Source organism: Gopherus flavomarginatus, chromosome 2 (genome assembly GCF_025201925.1).
Source record: "Gopherus flavomarginatus isolate rGopFla2 chromosome 2, rGopFla2.mat.asm, whole genome shotgun sequence".
In the NCBI taxonomy this organism is placed as follows: Eukaryota; Metazoa; Chordata; order Testudines; family Testudinidae; genus Gopherus; species Gopherus flavomarginatus.
The window spans coordinates 182,841,280-182,862,801 of NC_066618.1; the positions used below are offsets into that span (position 1 = coordinate 182,841,280).

General features: G+C 40.5%; 1 protein-coding gene across 4 annotated transcripts in view; it reads right to left on the reverse strand.

Moving 5' to 3' along the window:
• The window catches only part of MAK (male germ cell associated kinase), a 49,361-nt gene extending 34,685 nt beyond the window's left edge, over positions 1 to 14,676 (reverse strand). Inside the window, exons 1-6 of one of the 4 annotated variants that reach the window (XM_050937854.1) lie at positions 14,577 to 14,676; positions 7,806 to 8,146; positions 4,038 to 4,092; positions 3,169 to 3,290; positions 2,078 to 2,157; positions 71 to 203 (exon numbers count right to left, since the gene is read on the reverse strand). In XM_050937854.1, the coding sequence (XP_050793811.1) occupies positions 71 to 203; positions 2,078 to 2,157; positions 3,169 to 3,290; positions 4,038 to 4,092; positions 7,806 to 7,906 (491 nt within the window). In that variant the 5' untranslated portion in view covers positions 7,907 to 8,146; positions 14,577 to 14,676. Of the gene's footprint in view, positions 1 to 70; positions 204 to 2,077; positions 2,158 to 3,168; positions 3,291 to 4,037; positions 4,093 to 7,805; positions 8,147 to 13,893; positions 13,970 to 14,576 lie in introns of those variants that run through there. The other 3 variants (XM_050937855.1, XM_050937856.1, XM_050937857.1) reach the window with 3 other exon arrangements.
• Between the last annotated feature and the right edge of the window lie 6,846 nt (positions 14,677 to 21,522).

Sequence of the window (21,522 nt, forward strand, 5' to 3'; positions counted from 1 at the left end):
CCAAATTCTGAAGTGGAGGTACAAAGCAAGGGTAAGTTAAGGTCATACATTTACTGCATAAATCACTTACCATCTGGTGGAAACATAATCTGTGTACGGTGGTTGAGATCTTAGTTCTCTAGCCAATCCAAAATCAGCTATTTTCACAAGCTCTGGACCCATACAGAGAAGGTTTTCAGGCTTCATATCCCGATGGAAAAAGCCTGTGAGTATATACAGAAAAAGACAAATGATGCCATCACTTGTTCAGCAACCAGCTTTGATTTAGCCATACAAAATTCACTCTGGGATTCTCTGGAGACCATAAACTTTTCTTTCATTCACACACTTTCAACAAATGTATGTTATATTATAAAGGAAAGAAACCATTTTCCTATAATTTAATTGGGATTTATTGGTAAATTAAGAAGCACAAACTACCTGGTTTTAAAACTCTAAACTTAAAATGAAAACATGCAGTAGCTTTCAGGAAATGGCTGTTTCATTTTGTACTGTGACAGTTTGGCTATCAATGCAATGGTAGTTAATGGAAGTTTGTTTTGTTTAAAAATTTTAAATAACTGAAATCAGTTTTAGAAACAGAGCACTTCTTTGTTTCTTCCTCTTATATATAAACAAACAAGAATCTCTGACATAATTCTTCAGTTAACATTTCTTGTAGGAGTTAGTTTTATTTATCATTCTGGGACCAGCTTCCAAAAATTGGCTTTTAACAGGACATCTAAATTCTGATTTTAGATGTTCATATCAGCAGTTACACATACAAAGGTCAGTTTCATGCACCTAAATTCTAATTTGAGCATCCAAATACAGGATTTGCAAATTGTATTTAGATATCTGTGTTTTAAAATTAGGCTGTGTATAGCATAGTTTCTTCCTCTACACGGTCTAATCATCCTTGCTGTTTAATTCAAATATGTTGTTACTTTCTACAAATCTATCTATCTATCTGTTGACCCCACTAAGCAATATTGCAGTTCAGTATTTACTGAATTTATTGGTTTTCTATGTTCAGCCAAGAAGATATATGAGTACCATCATTATCAGGAGACACTGGAGATGGACTGGCCATGTGCTTCGGATAGAAACTGAGTCCATCACCAGAACAGTACTAAGATGGATACCTGAAGGCAAGCGAAAACAGCATGGCAAAGAGCTGTGGAAGCCGAGCTGAAAAACCTGGGACACAGCTGGGGAACCACTGAAAGATGTGCCAGAAAAAAAGACAGGCGTGGAGGAGCTTCATCACTGCCCTAAATGCCAGAGGCATAATGCGTACTAACTTTGTACTGAAAATCTAAAATCACAAGGATTCAATTCTAATTATGAAGGCAAAAGAGAAAGTGCAGAGAAAGTGATGAGGGAAGGAAAAAAAGTATAAAGATAAAATGAACAGGAGAGTAGGATGATACTTTTAATATAAAGGGACTTGATACTAGTATATCAGAAAGCAGTTTAAAAGATGCTTTGCACACCAGAATAAATTAAGTGGAATATTTTGCTAAATTTGTGTAAGTTCTGAAAGATGCAGTGTACCCACAACTTCTTCAGTGAGCTGAGGCTGCTCATACCTGCAAGATTTCATGCAATAGACATGTTCAGTTTGTATTTTAGTGATCAAATAATTTCAACATTTTTTCTACATATTGCACTACTTTATTTTGATATCTTAAAAGAGATGAAACTGCAATCTGCAAAGTATCAACTGTCCCCAAACATACCCTCTTGAGAAAAATAAGAAATGCACTGTATAGCACAGCATGCAACTTTCTTCAGAATCAAAATCATCTTTGATCTATGGCTGAAACGTAAGAAACGGTCTCTAAATAATAATTATTGATGCTTTCAGAAAAGAGAGCCTCCGATTACAGAAGAACCAAATATAATTTAAAAATCCAGACGGCTTGTTTAAGATAGCACATTTTTGAGACTACATATGGCAGTCACATACTTTCTGCAATACTATAACTTGATCTGTTTAACCTATAACCCCACCCATAAAGTTTTTTCTATGATTACTGTGCATTATCTTCTTTCTCAAAAGAGGGCTGCAGTTAGATTCTACAAAGAAACCTACCGTGCTTATGGATAAAAGCTAGCCCTTGTAATATTTGATACATAATATTTCTGATGACTGACTCAGGGAACAACTTGTTTCTGCAAAGAAACAAATTTATATAAAATATTTAACTATTTCAAGCAATTTTTATAGAGATTTTTTTCCTTGTAATGAACATTTTCAGCATTTTATACAATATACTATGATGTAACTGAACCTCAAGGGTGAAAGAACAAAGCAAAATTTTTATATTAACAATCAAGGGCTTAATATGGAGTTCCATATTCAAGTAAAACTCTCTCTGATCGCAAAGGGTATTTCATCTGCAAAAGGACAGAAAGATCAAGTTCCAAGTCTGTATTCAAACATGTTGGTCTTCTCTCTCTTTCTCTCCTGCGTACCTACAACCACCCCCTACTGCCCCGACTCTCCACAAGCCAAACCGAACAGTCCAGTGGTGGGCAACCTGCAGGCTGCACGTGGCCCATCAGGGTAATCCACTGGCGGGCCGCAAGACAGTTTGTTTATATTGACCATCCGCAGGCACGGCTGCCCGAGCTCCCAGTGGCCACAGTTTGCTGTTCCCAGCCAATGGGAGCTGCGGGAAGCAGTAGCCAGCGTGTCCCTGCGGCCCGCGCCACTTCCCGCAATTCCCATTGGCCGGGAAGAGCGAACTGCGGCCACTGAGAACTGCGGGCGGCTGTGTCTGCAGATGGTTAATGTAAACAAACTGTCTCATGGCCTACCAGCAGATTACCCTGATGGGCTGCAGATTGCCTACATTTTGTCCTTCATACAGTAAAAGAGATTAAGAAAATTGCTTTCACAAATTCCTGCATGGCCACTATACACCCAAGGCATGTGATTATATCAGAATTCTTATCTAGTTCTGTTATTCCAGCTATACTAGAAGCTGAACAATTCATAATTCTGTCCTCAGATACATAGGCATAACTTCCATTGACCTCAGCTTTTATTAATTTGAATCTACTAAGTATGGAATGGGTCTCAAAACAGAAATTTTAACACGTTGCTCAAGATATCAATGGAACTCATTGAAAAAATTGCAAACACCAGATTCTACTGTACATTTTACAAATGAAACATACCTGTCCTTCATTAACTGATAGAGATTTTCCTTCATATACTCAAACACAAAATAAAGGTGGTCATTTTCTCTGATAACTTCTTTCAGTTTTATCACATTGGCGTGATTCAGTTTCTTAAGAGACTGCAATACAGGAACATGTGTATTCAACTTATGACAGTAATTTTGGTTATCCAACAGAGCTAAAATAGAGCAATGCCAAAAGTTTTGTTATTTCTACATGAGAAATAGTTCTTGGACAAATGCAGTGTCTCTTGTCTATTTTTCTGTACTTCTTCTGAATACCTATTTGCATTCCTCCACATCAGTGTTACGTTTATGAAAGAATAAACCTTCAGGGCCAAATTTTCAATGAGTATCAAGTTTGTGCAAGTGAAACTATTTTCATGCCAAAATCCAATATTTTTCAACCAGGAACTCATTTATCTATAATTTGCATGTAAAAAAGACAATGCCAATCAACAGAAAACTTACAGTAAATGGATATTTTAAGGTTGTTATCAAAATCATGACCACAACCCAAATTTATTTGCATGCAAGACAAATGAATATGACTTGGATGAAACCAGTCTATAGAAGAGCTTTCCAGATCACATAAATATCACAAATCACAAGATATAGAATTTTTCAGCTCCACCATTAATCAGTTCACTACACTGCTTCATATAATGTTTAATTTAAAATGTTATGTTACACTCTGTTGGATGTAAAAACTTCAAAAACAAAACATCAGGTAGGAGAGTAAGCTTTCCCTCTAGCTCCTTAATAATCTGGTTTCATATTTAAGGCTAACCAAGGTGTAAATTTAAACAAGAAGATAAAGACACAACATTCAGTATACATGAAAAAACATCATGCTCTCAGTTTTACCTTGACTTCTCTCAAATTCATACATTCATCCCAAGAATAGAACTTTCTTTTCATTCTGAAATAAAATCCAGAAAATACAGTTTATTCTAAATGAGTAATACATACAAAATATTCTTAGAACCAAGAAAGATCAGGAATGTGTCACTTTTCAGCAGCAGAACAATCAAATTCTATTTTCAATGTTTCAAACATACTTTAGTAAATATTAATAAAATTATTAAATCTAGTTGAATTGCATTTTTTTAGGTTTGCCACAATTAAACGTATTGTATAATATTTAACCACTACACAGAGTTTTTAAACGGTAGCTAGCCAGCCACATAGACCAAGGTATCCCCAGGAGTTCTATAAATATCAGCAAGCATTTCACCCCACCTATGTAATTTGAACTATGTCCTTAAGTCTGGGAGTCAGCATGACCCAGTGGATAAGACATGGGCCTGGGAATTTGAAGTAGGGGAGGTCACTTAGGGTATGTTTACACTGCAAGTGAGAGTGCTATTGTAGCATGGTAGCCATACCCATGCTAGCAACAATCTAGCTAGCGTAGATAACAATAGTGGTGTGCAGACATGGTGATACTGACTTCAGCATGGGCTAGCTGCCGGAGTACAAGCCTGCTGGGGTCTGGGAGCCTGACTCAGGTTGCTGACAGTTACGTACAACCAAGCCCTACTAGAATCCAAATATCAGGCTTTGTTTTGCTCTTCCTGAAGTTAAATGCTCACTAACGTATTCACATATTCTAAGGCCAGAAGGGATCATTGCAATCATCTAGTCTGATCTCCTTTAACACAGGCTACAGAACTTCCTCAAAATAATTCCTGGGACAGATCTTTTAGAAACACATCCAATCTTGATATAAAAATTGCCAGTGATGGAGAATCCACCACAACCCTCGGTAAACTGATCCAATGGTTAATTACTCTCACTGTTAAAAATGTATGCCTTACTTCCAGTCTGAATTTATCTAGCTTCAACTTCCAACCACTGGATCGGGTTATACCTTCCTTTGCTAGGCTGCAGAGAGTCTATTACTAAATATTTGTTCCCCATGTAGGTTCTTATAGACTGTAATCAAGTCACTCAAATCTTCTCTTTGTGAAGCTAAACAGACAGATCTAAAGAGCTCAATCACTATGTCATGTTTTCTAATCCTTTCAACATTTTCATGGCTCTTCTTTGAGCCCACTCTAATTTATCAACAACCTTCTTGAACTGCAGATACCAGAAATGGAAACAGTATTCCAGCAGCAGGCACACCAGAGCCAAATACAGAGGTAAAATAACCTTCCTACTCCTACTCGAGATTCCCCTGTTTATGCATCTAAGGATCACATTAGCTCTTTTGGACACAGTAGCACACCAGAAACTCATGTTCAGCTGATTATCCATCACATCCCCCAATTTTTTTTCAGACACTGCTTCCGAGGAAAGAGTCTCCCATCCTATTGGTACAGCCTATATTCTTTGTTCTTAGATGTATACCTTTACATTTAGCCATATCAAAATGCATATTGTTTGCTTGCGTCCAGTTACCAAGCCTTTGAAAACAAAGCCAAATTCCAAGGGCAGGAGGGAAGAGACTTGTAACTCTACAGTATGAGGGTTGTATTAAAGCAGGTTAGGAAAGACACCTGCTCTCATGGGCCCACAATGTGTTTCTTCCTTTAGAAACAGAATTGCTTTGGTGTTCATCTTTAACCTGTCAGAAGATCCAAGAAAACCTTAACATTACATTTATTATTTAGATTCCTCGATGACAAGCAGCTATGTTAGAGTGGATTGTGTGGCAAAGCAAACAGGCAGGAATATATTGCTTGCAGTAATCTACTACAGCATCTAATCAGACATGAAATGCATCTGTTCTACCATTTCTAAAGTACATGTAGTAAAAGCAAAATTAAATTTAATGGAGTCAGACCTCATTCTTGCACAACAAATTTAAACTCTTAGGAACAAAAAGACTTCTTGTTCTATAATGGGCCAGAGTAAGGTAATGTCTTTTTAACATGTATTTGGGCAAAGTAGTAGTCAGTCAGGACACAAGTGTTGCAACAGGGTCTAGGGTATTCCTCAGCAGCTGAAACCCATGGAGGAGTCACGCTGGGGCAGAGCCTAGGGTCAGTGGGAACAGTAACTGTTCTCATATGCTCCCTGAACTAATTGCCCTACATCTTGCACAGTTGGTCAATCACAGAGGTTAGAAACCAAACTCCCCTCCCCTGACAGGAATAATTTGCCCCAAAAGCTCTATATGGGATCATATCTGGGTCACAGTCAGGTTGCTTTTGCAGACCTATTTTATGCCCTTCTGCACAAAACAGAATGGATAGGACCTGAACCTCATCATAAGAATTTAAGGATTTTAGGGGTGCCCAGGAGCTAATGGTTTTAAGACGAGATTAAAACCGAACTGTCATCTGGCTTATTTACTTACTTAACTAGGTACTTATATATTGCTCATCATTACAGTAACTTAACTTACAAATGCTAAAGCATGCATGTAAGGATCTTTCTCTCCATCTGCCAGTTAAGAGGTAATATATCTGTTTTTATAGTAGTTAATCCTTATTGTTGGAAGACCATGTGTAAGCAGCATATTTTCCATTTGAATCTGGAGGCTTGTGGCTATTCCAATCTCTTCTGGCCCCGAGTTTCACAGTCACGGGTCAGCTATCAGGAAAGTTCTTTCACCCACACCTCTCTCAAGATCCACTCTTGAAGTAAACAGTTCAGTTTTTCCCAGAGGAACATATGGGAATTCAATATGTAAACTTGAGAAGAATTTGGTGGTCACTTTAAAGTATCTCAGAGTATCAAAAAGTATATTGCAGTCACCCTTACATTTCTGACATACACCATATGCAAGAAATTAGTTACGATGATATTCAGGGCCAGGGCCGGCTCTAGCCATTTCGCCGCCCCAAGCACAGCAGCACGCCACGGGGGGCGCTCTGCCGCTCGCTGGTCCCGCAGCTCTGGTGGACCTCCCGCAGGCGTCCCTGCGGAGGATCCGCTGGTCTCGCGGCTCCGGTGGAGCATCTGCAGGCACGCTTGCGGGAGGTCCACCGGAGCTGCGGGACCAGCGGACCCTCCGCAGGGACGCCTGCGGGAGGTCCACCGGAGCTGCGGGACCAGCAGACCATCCGCAGGCACGCCTGCGGGAGGTCCACCGGAGCTGCGGGACCAGCAGACCATCCGCAGGCACGCCTGCGGGAGGTCCACCGGAGCTGCCTGCCTCCCTCCCGGCAACCAGCAGAGCGCCCCCCGCGGCATGCTGCCCCAAGCTCGCCCTTGGCGCGCTGGGGCCTGGAGCCGGCCCTGTTCTGGGCATTATGGTATAATTATAACAAGTATGACTACTGATCCAGCAGCTTTTCCTAAATTATCCACTGTAGGCCAAATTCTGCCCTTTGATTTCATTGGGTGAAAAAAAAGATCACACTTATATTACTTTCTTCTAAAGCTACTCCAGGAGAAGAAAAAACACTGATTGATTTTTAAAACACATTCTGGTTTTGTTCAGAGGCCATATCCTTGGCTGGTGTAACTCAATTGACTTCCATGGAATCACGTTTTACACCAGTTGAGAATGTGGTCTGAAGTCATCAAATCAGACATCTAAAAGAACACACAATCTTTGTTTTTTAAGATCTTAGTTTACTTGAAAAAATTATCTTAATTATTTTCTTGCCTATAAATAGCATATTATAAAAGAGTTACAATCTTTACTATTTCAGAGCACATTTATTCAATATCACGTACCTTTTGATAGCCACAAGCTCTCCTGACTCATTGCTCTTTCCCATGAGCACACTGCCATAGGTGCCGTCGCCAAGTTGTTTCATGGTTGTGTAACGGTTCATTTTGTAAGACCTGGATTGCTGAAAGCCTTGAAAACCTTAAATGTCTCCTTTTATTAGAGGACTTCTACATCCAATTTTTTTAAAACAAAATTTTTGTTTTTTCAGAATGATATTATATCAGTGGATTGTTTGCCATAATTTATTAAGACATTTGGTCTTCTTCTTCAGGATTATAGCCACTTTGAGATCCAGAAATAAAGTAACAAGGAACGGAACAACGCAGACATTCTTACATATATCCTTCACAAAAAAAAAGGGGGGGGGGGAAATGATGAATTTTAACATTAATGTATTCTAGGAAAAACACAGTACAATACTCATATCTAACACGAATAAAGAATCGTATATGAATGTTTCCTCTGTATAATGGAACATGTCAGAATGGCCAGGTTTTTTTTGCCATATGGAATAAAGATGCAGATCTAAACTGAATATATTCTACAAGCATCAGCCAACTTGCTACATCCATGTGGCTTTTCCTGTAAAATGTAAGAATTCTCCCCATATCACTGAGAGCATCAGGAGCTAACAATCCAGCATTAAAATGACATCCCAGTGTAGGTGTATTCTGCTGTTTATGAGACATGTCCTACCCTGCAGCTGTCTAGTACGTACTCCTGTATGCAGGATGTGCTTGCTTGAAACACAGCCTCCTTATAAAAGCTGCAACATGTCCCACTATTCAGTGATGCCTCTGTCATCAGTGAGGAATCATGCACTGGCTGTCATGATGCCAGTAGCAGATGACCCATTCGGCTTATTCCCTGTGCATTGGCCCTCCACCAGTTTGGCCACAAAAAGTATAAAGTACCGGTAATCATTTTGCCCCTCATTGAAATGCAGCCAGCTCTATGGTGAAATAAAATAATTTGTTTAATGGTGCACATCAACACTACCCAGCAGATCTGGAAGTAAATTATTGCGGGAATTTTAAATAGGCAAAAAAAATTAAAGACATCCAATCTTCAACCTGCTGCCTTATAATGCCATCTAAAGTATGCAATTTTAGGCCCCAATCCTGCAAACCCTTACACTTATTCTTATTAACTTCAATGAGTCTACTCATGGTAGACTTGTCTTATTGATTAGTTTTATTTATCCTTTAAAATTAGCTATTTTTAAAAAAAACAAAAACCCAAATCTTAAAAGATTTATTTTAGAAAGCCCTTTAAAAGGCATGGTTATTGGCACTTTAAATGACAGCATGAAAAGCATCAGAAACTATATATATATATACACACATACATACACACACACACACGTATTAATATATAACAAATATAGAATGCGATTAATTTTAACAGGATTTGGTGGCCAAGTCACTTAGTCAGCTTTGAAAAATCTCATACACAAGTCTATATACTGTTAAATGATCCTGATATTTATATAATGTTTTCAATTTTGTTCAGAACTGCCAGTGAACCAAAAAAATCAGTTATTCACACAGCTCTAAATAATACCGCCCACCACGAATATTGGTAGGGGAATCCAGAGGCTGGTATATCATCTGAAAATACCAAACAGCTGTTAGGCGATGGGGATGGGAAGCGCTTGGAGGGAAGGGAAGGAGCAGGGATGTGGTATGCTGGGGAGGGGTGAAGGAGGCGAGAAGGGGGGAAGCTTGGCTGCTGGTGGGTGTGGCGCACCCACTAATTTTTCCCAATGGGTGCTCTGGGGCTAGAGTTGGTGCCTATGCAGGTAAGTGTCCTAGGCACTGGGCGAGAGAGTCATTCCCACTCTCTCTCTGGCCCACTGACAGTTCAAGTATTTTATACCCAGCCTGTAAAAAACCAAACATTTTGTTTCACTCTAAACAATTTGCCAAAATCTATATGAATTCATGAAATGTTGCAGTTGTCCTGGGTCTGCATTTTTTGGCTAAAAAGGGTTTAAATGAAAACTTTCACTCAGCTGTTTATGGTCCATCTCTTTTCAAATAAAGTTTCTTCTCCCTTGTAGCGAGTCAAGGATGGGAAAATAAAGCCCCAATTTCAATTAGGCTCCGTGCAGGCAGAAGGTTCTGTTTCCTAACTAAGACCCAAACAGTTTCACTATTTTCTCTGCGTTGTCAGATAAGGCCCAAATCCTGCAAACTCATACACATGAGGATACTGGGACTCTTGCAGGAGGATTGTTACTTACATGCATATGTGTTTGTATGACCAGGCCTTATCTGACAAGGAAGGGCAACAGTGAAACTGACTATACACAAAATGCAGTCAAATGTCAAAAGTAAACAAACTCCAAGACAAATATTTTTCTCTAATATCGGTCTGTTTTGGTAATCTTAGCTAAGTAAACAGCTAAGTAAAAAACAATTCAAATAAAATGTTTTGGTTTTGTTTTAAAATTGACCTTCCTGTTTACCATGAGGGTACTCTTACTGGCACACCGTCATTCATTCATTCAGCCCACACTGCCAGATGCATGAAGCTGAAGTCAAATGATGCCAATCATCCCATCCCTTTCATATTCAGATGTAATAATGACACTTCAGCCATTACTGTGCTATGAAGTATAAACTGCATTTTTAATATGTGAACAATTTTGAAGTCTCTTATGCACAATACACTTATCAAATACAGATAATCTAGGATTTGATCCTACAAGATGCTGAGCGCTCTAACCCTAAACTGACATCAGAATAAGGTTAGGTGAGGGTGCTCAGCACATCACACAAAACTGTTGCTCTTATTGGATGTGCACACTTAATTTAGAATTGCAATAAAAATGCGATATTGATTTCCATAATAACCACAACATTCCAGTACAGACATTTGTACACATCGATTCATATTTCACATAATATATACCCAACTGATGTGCTCTCTATTGGGCTTTCCTTTCTGCAAAGGGAAAACAGAGACACAAGTAATCTCTATTAAATTGATCTCCAACATTTTAAATTACTGTTACTAAATCAGATGTGTACTAAACAAAAATAATGCTATACATGCTAAAGTAGCAGAATTAATTCTTTCCCCTGTGCACATGTCTATCTTTGGGACCGATCTTATTTAACCTTTTTATTACTGACCTTGGCACAAAGAGCGGGAATGTGCTAATAAAGTTTGCGGATGACACAAAGCTGGGGGGTATTGCTAACACGGAGAAGGACAGGGATACTATTCAGGAAGATCTGGACCACCTTGTAAACTGGAGTAATAGAAATAGAATGAAATACAATAGTGAAAAGTGCAAGGTCATGCACTTAGGAATTAATAATAAGAATTTTAGATATACATTGGGGGCGCATCAGTTGGAAGCGACAGAGGAGAAGGACCTTGGGGTATTGGTTGATAGCAGGATGACTATGAGTCGCCAATGTGATACGGCTGTTAAAAAAGCAAATGCGATTTTGGGATGCATCAGGCGGAGTATTTCCAGCAAGGATAAGGAGGTGTTAGTACCATTATATAAGGCGTTGGTGAGACCCCATCTGGAATACTGTGTGCAGTTCTGGTGTCCCATGTTCAAGAAGGATGAATTCAAACTGGAACAGGTTCAGAGACGGGCTACTAGGATGATCCGAGGAATGGAAAAACTGCCTTATGAAAGGAGACTCAAAGAGCTTGGCTTGTTTAGCCTGGCCAAAAGAAGGCTGCGGGGGGATATGCTTGCTCTATATAAATATATCAGGGGGGTTAACGTTAGGGAGGGAGAGGAATTATTTAAGTTTAGTACTAGTGTAGGCACGAGGACGAATGGGTATAAACTGGATATTAGGAAGTTTAGACTTGAAATTAGACGAAGGTTTCTAACCATTAGGGGAGTGAAGTTCTGGAACAGCCTTCCGAGGGAAGTAGTAGGGGCAAAAGACTTTTCTGGCTTTAAGATAAAGCTTGATAAGTATATGGAGGGGATGTTATGATAGGATCGTTAATTTGGGCAATTGATCTTGGATTACCACCAGATAGGTCTGCTCAATGGTCTGCGGGGAGATGTTGGATGGGATGGGGACTGAGTTACTGTAGAGAATTCCTTCTTGGGTGCTGGCTGGTGAGTCTTGCCCACATGCTCAGGGTTTAGCTGATCGCCATATTTGGGGTCGGGAAGGAATTTTCCTCCAGGGCGGATTGGCAGGGGCCCTGGAGGTTTTTCGCCTTCCCCTGCAGCGTGGGGCACGGGTCGCTTGCTGGTGGATTCTCTGCAGCTTGAGGTCTTCAAACCAATTTTGAGGATTTCAATAACTCAGTCCTGGGTTAGGGGGTGTTATAAAATTGGATGGGTGGGGTTCTGTGGCCTGCCTTGTGCAGGAGGTCAGACTAGATGATCATATTGGTCCCTTCTGACCTATGAGTCTATAAGTTTAGAGCCCAATCCTGACTTCCCTATGGAACCAAAACAAGAGATTGGGGAGTATAAGAAATGCAGGATCAGGTCACTAATAGCAACAGAGGCTTCTGTCCTGATCCCTTTGAAGTCAATGGGAGTTTTGCTGTTAGTGGAGCAGAATAAGGCCCATACATTCTTCTACACAACCTAATGTCCAGAATCTTATACCACTCTGTGAAATAAATATGCCACCACATTCGGGAGCATCACCTGTGATTACTTAGTTGAAAGAAGAAAGTCTATTGTAAACAACAGATTGTTTCTTATTCATAGTGACACACTGCCAATAATCTCTTCACGTAAGATTAAGGAAGGATTAAAACAGAGGACAAATGGAGGACAAACTGCAGTAGCTTGGAAGACCCTAATAGTCTGCCTACACCTGCAGAATCTGAGCAATTTTGAAAGTATATGTTCATATTTGTAGCATTACCATTTTATTATTTTATTTCAGCAATAACAACAGTCAGTAATGTCATCACTGATTTTAAAATGTCTATTTGTAATTTTAAAATATGCAATGGGTAAACAGCAAATCACCAAAGTCCCTGAAGCACATTTATAATGTATTTCCAAGGAACAGAGTCAACACTGCATGAAAGAAAAGACAAGCTACTGAAACCCTAAAATATATTACAAACCCTAAATTACAAACAAACTAGAAAATCCAATCCACTCAGTAGCCTCCATGCAGATTAATAAAACACTTAGAACCCAATTTTGCCAACCCTATTTACACTGATTATTGAAATCAATGAGACTATTCATGGCGCAAGACACTACCAAGATGAGTAAAGCTGGCAGGATTAGGCCCTAAATGATCCTGTTCTGTTAAAAATGCTTTATTAATAAAATAGTAGCAATACTTTTAAAAACAAACATAAAACAAATTTTAAAAAACAGACTATGTCCCTTAAAGACATCTGAGTATTTAGAATACAACATGATTAAAACAGATAGTAACCAAGTTCTAAGATACATGGATACATTTCTTGAGCTAGATTGTGAACTCTTTATTCAAACTGTTGAACCTCATAAGGGAACAGTATAGAGCATTTAGGACTCAATTCTGACAGCCTTAATCTATTGGAGTACTCATGAGAGTAACTCCTTACCAACATAAGTAAATGATTCACACTCTGGCCCATAGTAAATATTTGTTTGTATACATATAATAAAAAAGAGATTAATTTACTTTTTAAAGAGTTTCATTTTTATATTGTTGGCTGTCAGGATAACATACATTTTCCCCCTTTAGAATTAAGCCGCATGCTCATTTTGAAAATGAGGTCACATTCATTCAAGATGTGAAACTCAAGATTTCCATAGAAGTTTTATCTTCGTTCTCACAGATAAAAATCAGATTCTTCTCATTAATACATACCATAACATTATCAGGGTTTGGGCCTACTCTTTTGGAAGTCAATGGGAGACAGTCATTGACCTCCCAGTGTGTCCTATCTGAGCAGAATTAGAACATGACCCAATTCTCCTCTCACATACTCTAAATCAAGAGTAATTCTACTGGGATGAAGTAGAGTAAGGAAGTGGAGACTCAGGCCCCTTGATAAACAATACAAGGATGGTTTGCAAAAGTCATTATCATTCCTTTTAGAGTCTACAGTCATTACTCAGACCAAATTCCCACTGACCTGAACAGCTGGCAATGGAAGAGGTTTTGCCTGAGAGGAAGGACTGTAGCCTGAGGGATGCAGCGGCGGTGGGGGGGTATCCTTGCATTTACTTCTTTACTGGTTAGTTTTACAGGAGTTGGCTGTGACAATGATAGGCTGCTGCTGCTGCTTTATTAGCTGAGTGCTGCCTGGCCAAGAGTGTGAACAGAACTCTCAAGTCTCATTCATTTGCACGGAGTAGCTTTCATTGTGAGGCTAACTTCAGGAAGAGTGTTTTATGTTCCCTGCCTTTGGGGATACTGTGCGCGTTTCAAACGAGGCATTTAAAGCCTTGCTCGGACATGCGGTGGGCTCCCTTCAGCCAAACAGCCCCAGCTGTTTGGAGAGAGATTCAAGGTTGCGTTAGGAAGTGAGCAAAAGGCAGCGCCTCTCTTTTAAAGCACGACAACCAAACTGCACCATGGGGCCGGGGGCACAGACATACACATGTATTTGGGGGGGGGAGGGAGAATAAGTTCTTCTCTGGTTTGCCCCACAACCCACCTCCCCCCGGCACAAAAAACAAGTCAATCCGGAGGTGACCTGCCCACCCGTGCTACCCCCTCCCGCACCCAATCATCCCCTGCTCCAGCCCCCCACCATCCTCCCAACCCCATGGCCCCGCATCATCGCCCCCTTCCCACTCCCCGGCCCCCACTCACCAGCGCTGAGCTCCTGGGTGCCCGGGCCGCCCCCCTCTAGCGCGCGGCGCATCCCGACCTCGAACTGCCGGCAGAGCCTCTGCCGCGAGCTCCCCCAGCCCGGCCGGGGTGGGACTCGTCTCCTAGGCGACGGCGGGGGACGCGCGGGGGCGGGGCAAGGACAGGAAAACCCGCCCACCTGCCGGCACGGTGACGGCATGGCGCGAGCGCTGACCACGTGACCAGGCCGGACTCATGGCGGGTAGCAATGGCCAGGGTGCCGCGGGGGTGCGCTGCGCTTGCGCGAGAGGCGAGTCTGAAGTGCGCGCGGAGCGTCAGCCTCCGCCCCGTTGTGTGCAGGCAGCGCAGTAAGCCGCGGTGTGGCGCGCAGGGGTTGGTGTGCGCGTGCAGCCAGCCTGTAGCTACAGCTGTTTTGCAAATCAGGTACAGCCCTGAGAGGGTCCTCTGCTCTTCGAAGCGGCTGGTTGCTACCTGGAAGGTTGCTGCCTAGTTTTTTTTCGATGGTGGGGGTGGTGCTGGCCTGCAGTAGCCTTCGAGGAGGGCGCTAGCGGAGGAAGAAAACCCACGTCTGTGAACAATTTCCTTTCCCTTGTGCAGGGACTGTAAGAGCCAGCTGTGGGTCAGGATCCCAAAGTGGGGCATGACCCCATTTTAGTGGGGTTGTTAGGACTAGCTTAAATTTTCTGGGGCCAAAGCTGAATGCTGAGCTTCACTGCCTGAGGCTGAAGCCCTGGGTGGCAGGGATCAGGTTACAGGCCCCTTGGGCTTCAGTTTTGGCCTTCCCCTGCCCAGGGCGATGGGGCTCAGGCTTTGGGCCCCACACCTTGGGTGAGGTGGCATGACATGGCATGGCTGGAGCAGGCTTAGGATTCGGTCCCCCCTCTTGGGGTGGTGTGAAGGGGGCTGCCATTAAATGAAGTTTGAGAACCCCTGTGTTAGGCTACAGGGCAGAAGACTCAGAAGCCCACTTTTCACTCTCTCTTAGGCCAAGTCCACACTACAGCGTTAAATCGATTTAAACAGCGTTAAATCGATTTAACGCTGTAACCGTCCACACTACAAGGCACTTAAAATCGATTTTAAGGGGTCTTAAAATCGATTTCTGTACTCCAGCTAAACGAAAGGAGTAACCCTAAAATCGATATTACTAAATCGATTTAGGGTTAGTGTGGACGGATATCAAAGTTATTGGTCCTATTCTTTTACTGAGCTACCCACCGGAGTGCACCGTTCCGGAAATCGATGGTACCCTGGGACCATGGACGCACACCACCGAAGTAATGTGCCCTAGTGTGGACGTGTAAAATCAATTTTATAAAACCTGTTTTATAAAATCGATTTTACTAATATCGATTTAAAGCTGTAGTGTGGACATAGGCTTAGTCTTGCAGGCTGAAATTCACAAGAGCTCTCACCCCAGCCCCTGGTGAAAGTAACATTAACCGCTTATGGGTACAGGGCCTCAGCAGAAGGGGCAGGGCTGGGGGGTCAGCTTCCCCCAGCCAGCCCATCTGTGTTGCCTGACCTGCGTTGCTTGGGGCTCCAGCAGCAATTGAATGGGCCCTGGGCTCCGGCCACAGTAGCTGTGACCAGGGTTTGCACCCCCCACCTCTTCCCCAGCACTTTAACAATGGCTATGTATGGGCCTTTCCCAGCAGCCACTTTTTACTGGTACGCCATTGGGCTACTTTCATCCCTGCTCCAACCCCAGAAAACATTTGCTAAGTCCCATAGAAGTCAAGCACATACTTAAGTGTTTTCCTGAATAGGCATGGGTTTAAGCAGTTAAGGTGCTTTTCTGCACTGGGGACTCTTTCAGGAGAAATATTTATCCAGCACCACGGACTCATGGAGGATCAGGTATTGTGAGCTGCTGTATAAATGCACCTGCTTGGGTGACTTTTTTATATATCAGTCCAGTCTGGGAGCTACTGCTGAAAGAGTTCAAATGGGAAACCTCCACTGTCTGATGGTGGAAGATACTAAGCACAAACAAGCCCCACTGCAGTTAATAGGAGTTGCAGGTGTTCAGCATCAGGCCTTCATATTGTTGGTTTTCCTTACATAGGGCCTGCTCCTACTCCCACTGATTTACACAGCTGTGAAACGGTTTATATGTGGGATTCAGAATTCCAGCAGGCTGCTGGTGGAGCTGCCATTTTTGAGACAGATTGGTGCATCATGTTACAGAAGTCACATTCATATGGAGACTTCACTTTTAGTTACTGTATTTCTACTGCAGTCACAGCAGCCTGACTCATGGAGGACCAGGTATTGTGAGATGCTGTATAAATGCAAAATAAATTACTATCATGTCACTTTATCTAAATTCTGTCAGTCAAAAGTATACAGTTGCTCTTTGTGCCTAGAAAAACACAGTAGAAAGCAGCAGGCTATGAGGATGCTTGCTGCCTCACAGGATTGCGTCCAGACAGCTAGATCCTGCTTGCCTTGTTCACACCAGTAATGCCTTTAACTTAAATGGAACCACCATGTAATCCTGTCAAGCAGTATTCACACCTAAATTTGTAACATGAGACAGGAGAAGTAGTCAACCTTCTTGATAATTTAGAAAATGAAATGAGTGCTGTCTAGAATTTTCACTCTTTTCTCCTGTGTTTTGTTCAAATAAAAACAAGTTTAATTATTCAAATCCAAAACAAACAAAAAAGAATGCCTGAACTGCAATAGATTCTAAAATGCTCAACTTATGATGCCAAGTGCAAGTGATAAAACAAGATTTAAAAAGTTATACTGATGCAAAAAAAAAAAAAAGTTGGTCATTTTCACACCACAAGTTAGCCCTAATTAACATAAGCACTATAGGGGACATGCTTCTTACTAAAATGAATCAAATTTCACAGCTAATTGTAATATAACTCCTACCTGACCTTTCTGATTTTTTAAAAAATAAACACTGCATTACATTATTAGACAAAGCATAAAAAGTAATACTGACCTCTAAGCCCTGTACGGACTGTCACTAATTAATCCTCAAAACACAGTTGAGGTTAAGTGTCTCAATTTTACAGACAGAGCAATGGAGGGAGAAGGCCAAAAATCATCATCAAGGGAAGAGGTGCTGAGAGCCATTGAACCAAACTGTAAATCCTGTATGTAAAGGAAATCACTTCAACCCTGGGGATGCTGCAGCACTCCCCACAGCCCTCGTTTCAGCACCTATGATCAAGGGTGACTTTGCCCAAGCCCTCTGAGAGAGATAGTGTTTGATTTCAATGATCATTTAGGAATATATGAATCCTTATCCTGTTCACAGAACACCAGGTTACTTCACTTGGGGTCTCCACCTGTGACCTTTATGTGGGGTAATATTTCACATAAAGGTTGCATAATTATGGCCTCAGTTTGTTAAATGTCTGGAGGTGTAAATTACTTATTTGGATATTCCCTTACAGGTAATTTATTTTAATCCATCTTGCTCCTCTGAGATTAAAACCATATAAATTTGGAGTCTCAGCCTACAGAAATCAATGCAAGTAACAGTGGGACTATTCACATGAGTAAAGTTACTCACATGTTTACAAAACTGAGCCCTCAGTATATTTTAAATTTGCTGCTGCCATTACTAAGGATTTGAAGCTTTTTCCTTTGTTAGACTGTTGCAGTGTATGAATCTAGCCACTGGGAGGTGTAGGCTTCCATCTCTACTGTATATCTATTCATGTCATGTGTTTTTCATTTTATAGCGCTAATTAAAATCAACCCCGTTTACAAATTGGCCTTTAAGTGTTACAGAAATGTGCATTTTAATAGCCAAGTGTTTTGTAAATATCTAAAATGGGCATAACTGTGGATAGACCTATTGGAAGGGAAAAATCAGTTTATCAATTTTAGGCTTTTGTACCAATGGAATGAATAATCTCTGCTCATTTATAAGAAGATCTATTTGTATGTTTATTATGAGAAAGTGCAATCAAAATAATTTAAAAGGATTTGAGAATTATGAATGAGGTTTACTTATAAGTATACCAAATTACTAAAGACCTGTCTAATATCTGTTGTTTGTCATTTTGAAAAAAAAGAGAAGAACTAGATGCTACAGTGTGTATATACTTGAATATATTATTTTTGGTCATTCGAATTTGATTTAGTGTAAGTAAAACTAAAAGACAAGAATAAATTTGGTACTCAAACTTGTATCTTGGTGTCATCTCGCTTGCTTTATAAAACTACAACACAGTCTGATAGTTTCTACTCAGAGGCCCATGGCCTGGAAAACCAGACACATTTTAGGTCAAGATTGGTGCACATTAAGAACATAAGAACGGCCATACTGGGTCAGAGGATCTGCCTCATGTATTACATATCTTGCAAGATGAAACCTGCAGGAGTTCTCTACTGCAGAGTTCCTAAACTGAACTGGAAAAAGAGCTCTTTCCTATGGGTTTCATAAGGTGTGTAGGATGCTGTGTTCCAGTGGTGAGCAGACAATAGTTCCACACGGAAAATTCCTTTTTTTTCCTCAGTATACACCTTAAGAAATATTATTTTTTTGAGAAATAGTATGTCATCATGTAATTGAAGACTGTGTCGTAATGCATATGCACTAAGGGGCAGAGCTAAAGTTGCAACTTAAGTTTAGTACTTAAGAGCACTTTCACACACAACAGATATAGGCTGGAAAGAGATTGTTTCATGTCACTCTGTACCTCACAAATGAGGTGTGATATCCAATCTGGGATGTAATGTGACCTTTTGCAAATAGTATCAGAGCATAAAATCATACGTAGTGCAAAAATTATCACAAAACAACAAAGAGCTCTGCCTCTTTTGCCTCAGGATTTGTGCTATCAGAAGCTGAGAGAGATTCCTTATTGAGGCTGTCATTTCTTGGGGTATGTAGATAGGTAAACAGAGCCAGGTGGCAAATCTACATTTCATTTTGTTGTACAGATCATGGATTCTCTGAAAGATCTTTAAGGAACATGTTACATATCACCTGGCCAAAAATTAATGCTTTATCCAAGTAGAACTAGGCTACAGAATGCCTGTTTTTGTTTTCAAGCCATCCATACTGGCTGGTCAAGCCACAGTACATCCTAATTTAGTCACAACAAAGTTTAACCTGTATTATTTTCAAGTGGTTGCAGAATACAGTTGGAAACACTATGTAAACAATGCATTAGTAAAACATCTCTGCTTAAATTAAAGTTTTATGCCATTGTAATCAGGTTCCACTATACTAGGCCCCTTAAAATTCAGCACTTACCTAATGCCTTTACTCTGGTTGCATAATATGGTTGCTTTGTGTTGATTTAAAAAATTATCACCTGCACCTTGGCTCTGCAAGAGGGGAAGGAGTAGAGCAAAATTTCACCTACCTTGTGTGAGGAAGAATTCCTGACTGCAGTTGTCTTGTTCACAGTTGTTGGCACGAACAAGCAAAAATGATTTAGTCTTTCTACAGCTGTTTTCTGCAGGGAATGATGATATAGGATGAAATCATGGCCCCAGTGAAGTCAATATGACAAGGATTTCACCCACAGACTTTCAAAGCCCTTTGCTGCTACCCCTAGCTGCCAGTGCTACCTGCAAGGATGAAGATGAAGAAACCCTGAAACTATTCACTGAATAATAAGAAAGAGGCTTTTTTGAGAGGTAGGTCCTTTCCTGTTCTCATTAAGTATTGTTTATTCTTCAATATCAAGAAATACAATTAATAATCTAAATTTAATCTGGGGAGGGAGATTGGGGATAGGCAGCTCCAAAAGATCAATATCAGCACCTATTAATGCTTATGACTGCATAGTTACATATTGATTAGCCATATTATTTTTCCACCAGTAAGAATGCTGAAAAAAATAGTACAAGGGAAAAGACATTAATTCTTACACCTAGTCTAAACATGTCAAAATAAATATCCTCAGTAGAAGTTCCTTCTTATCAACAATAAGATAAGCCTTTGAACCAATGACTGTTATTATGTGAGCAGTTCCTCAGCAGGTGTAAATCAGTGTAGCCTTCCAAGTGGAAGGAAGTCAATGGAGTTATACTGATTTATACCACCTGAGGAACTGGCTCATAGGTTTTAGATGAGCTGTTAGAACTAATTTTTTTCTGCCCTAAACCATTACATCTCATTGTGTGAAATAAACTGGAGTGGCTAGATATAAAACAAGGAAGTGAGTTTAGAATGTTAAAAATACTCTGATGCTAATAGTTACAGGCTCTCTCTGTGTTTTACCTTTACACTTCCCCTGCCCTCACAAAGAGCAGTGCTAAACAATATTAAAAAAGCTGCCTTAAAGAGATCTTTGCTGGCTATTTGTGTGCTGCTGTTTCTCTCAAGATCACTCCTCTGACTGCAGAATATGGTGGTCTTTTATTGATTATGAGACAGTAATGATAGCACAGGCTTTTAAAAATGGGTATTTCAGTTGAAAGAACTTACACTCCTCTGTTGTTTGGCCTTTCTTCCAACAATAAAACTATTAGACTAGCAATAAAACTCAGGTTTTTTATAAACTGTTGGATTTAGTTTCTCTAGCAGTGGCAAATAGCCAGTTTTTACTTTTCAATTCAACATTACAGCATAGATGAGACATTGAATGAAGTATTTCTGCTGCATCTAACAGAAAAATGTTGAGATTAAACTGTAGATGTCATCTGGCAGTTGAAATATAAAGCTATTTTTCCTACAACTATAGGAAAGAATAATTAAGATCTCAGTTCAATGACTTGGAGTCTACAAGCCGTTTTTATTGCACAGTAAAGTACACTAGCCCTTTTCAAATGTATACATTCATCGCATGGGTAGACATGGTGAGAACTGGTTAATAACATAGGTTACTGAACAGATTATTTATTCTCTTAGTAGTAAATGGACAAGATCATCAACTGGTGTAAACTGGCACAGCTCCATTTACTTCAATTGAGCTATATTAATTTAGATCAGTGGAGGCTCTGGCCAGGAGAAGTATGCAGG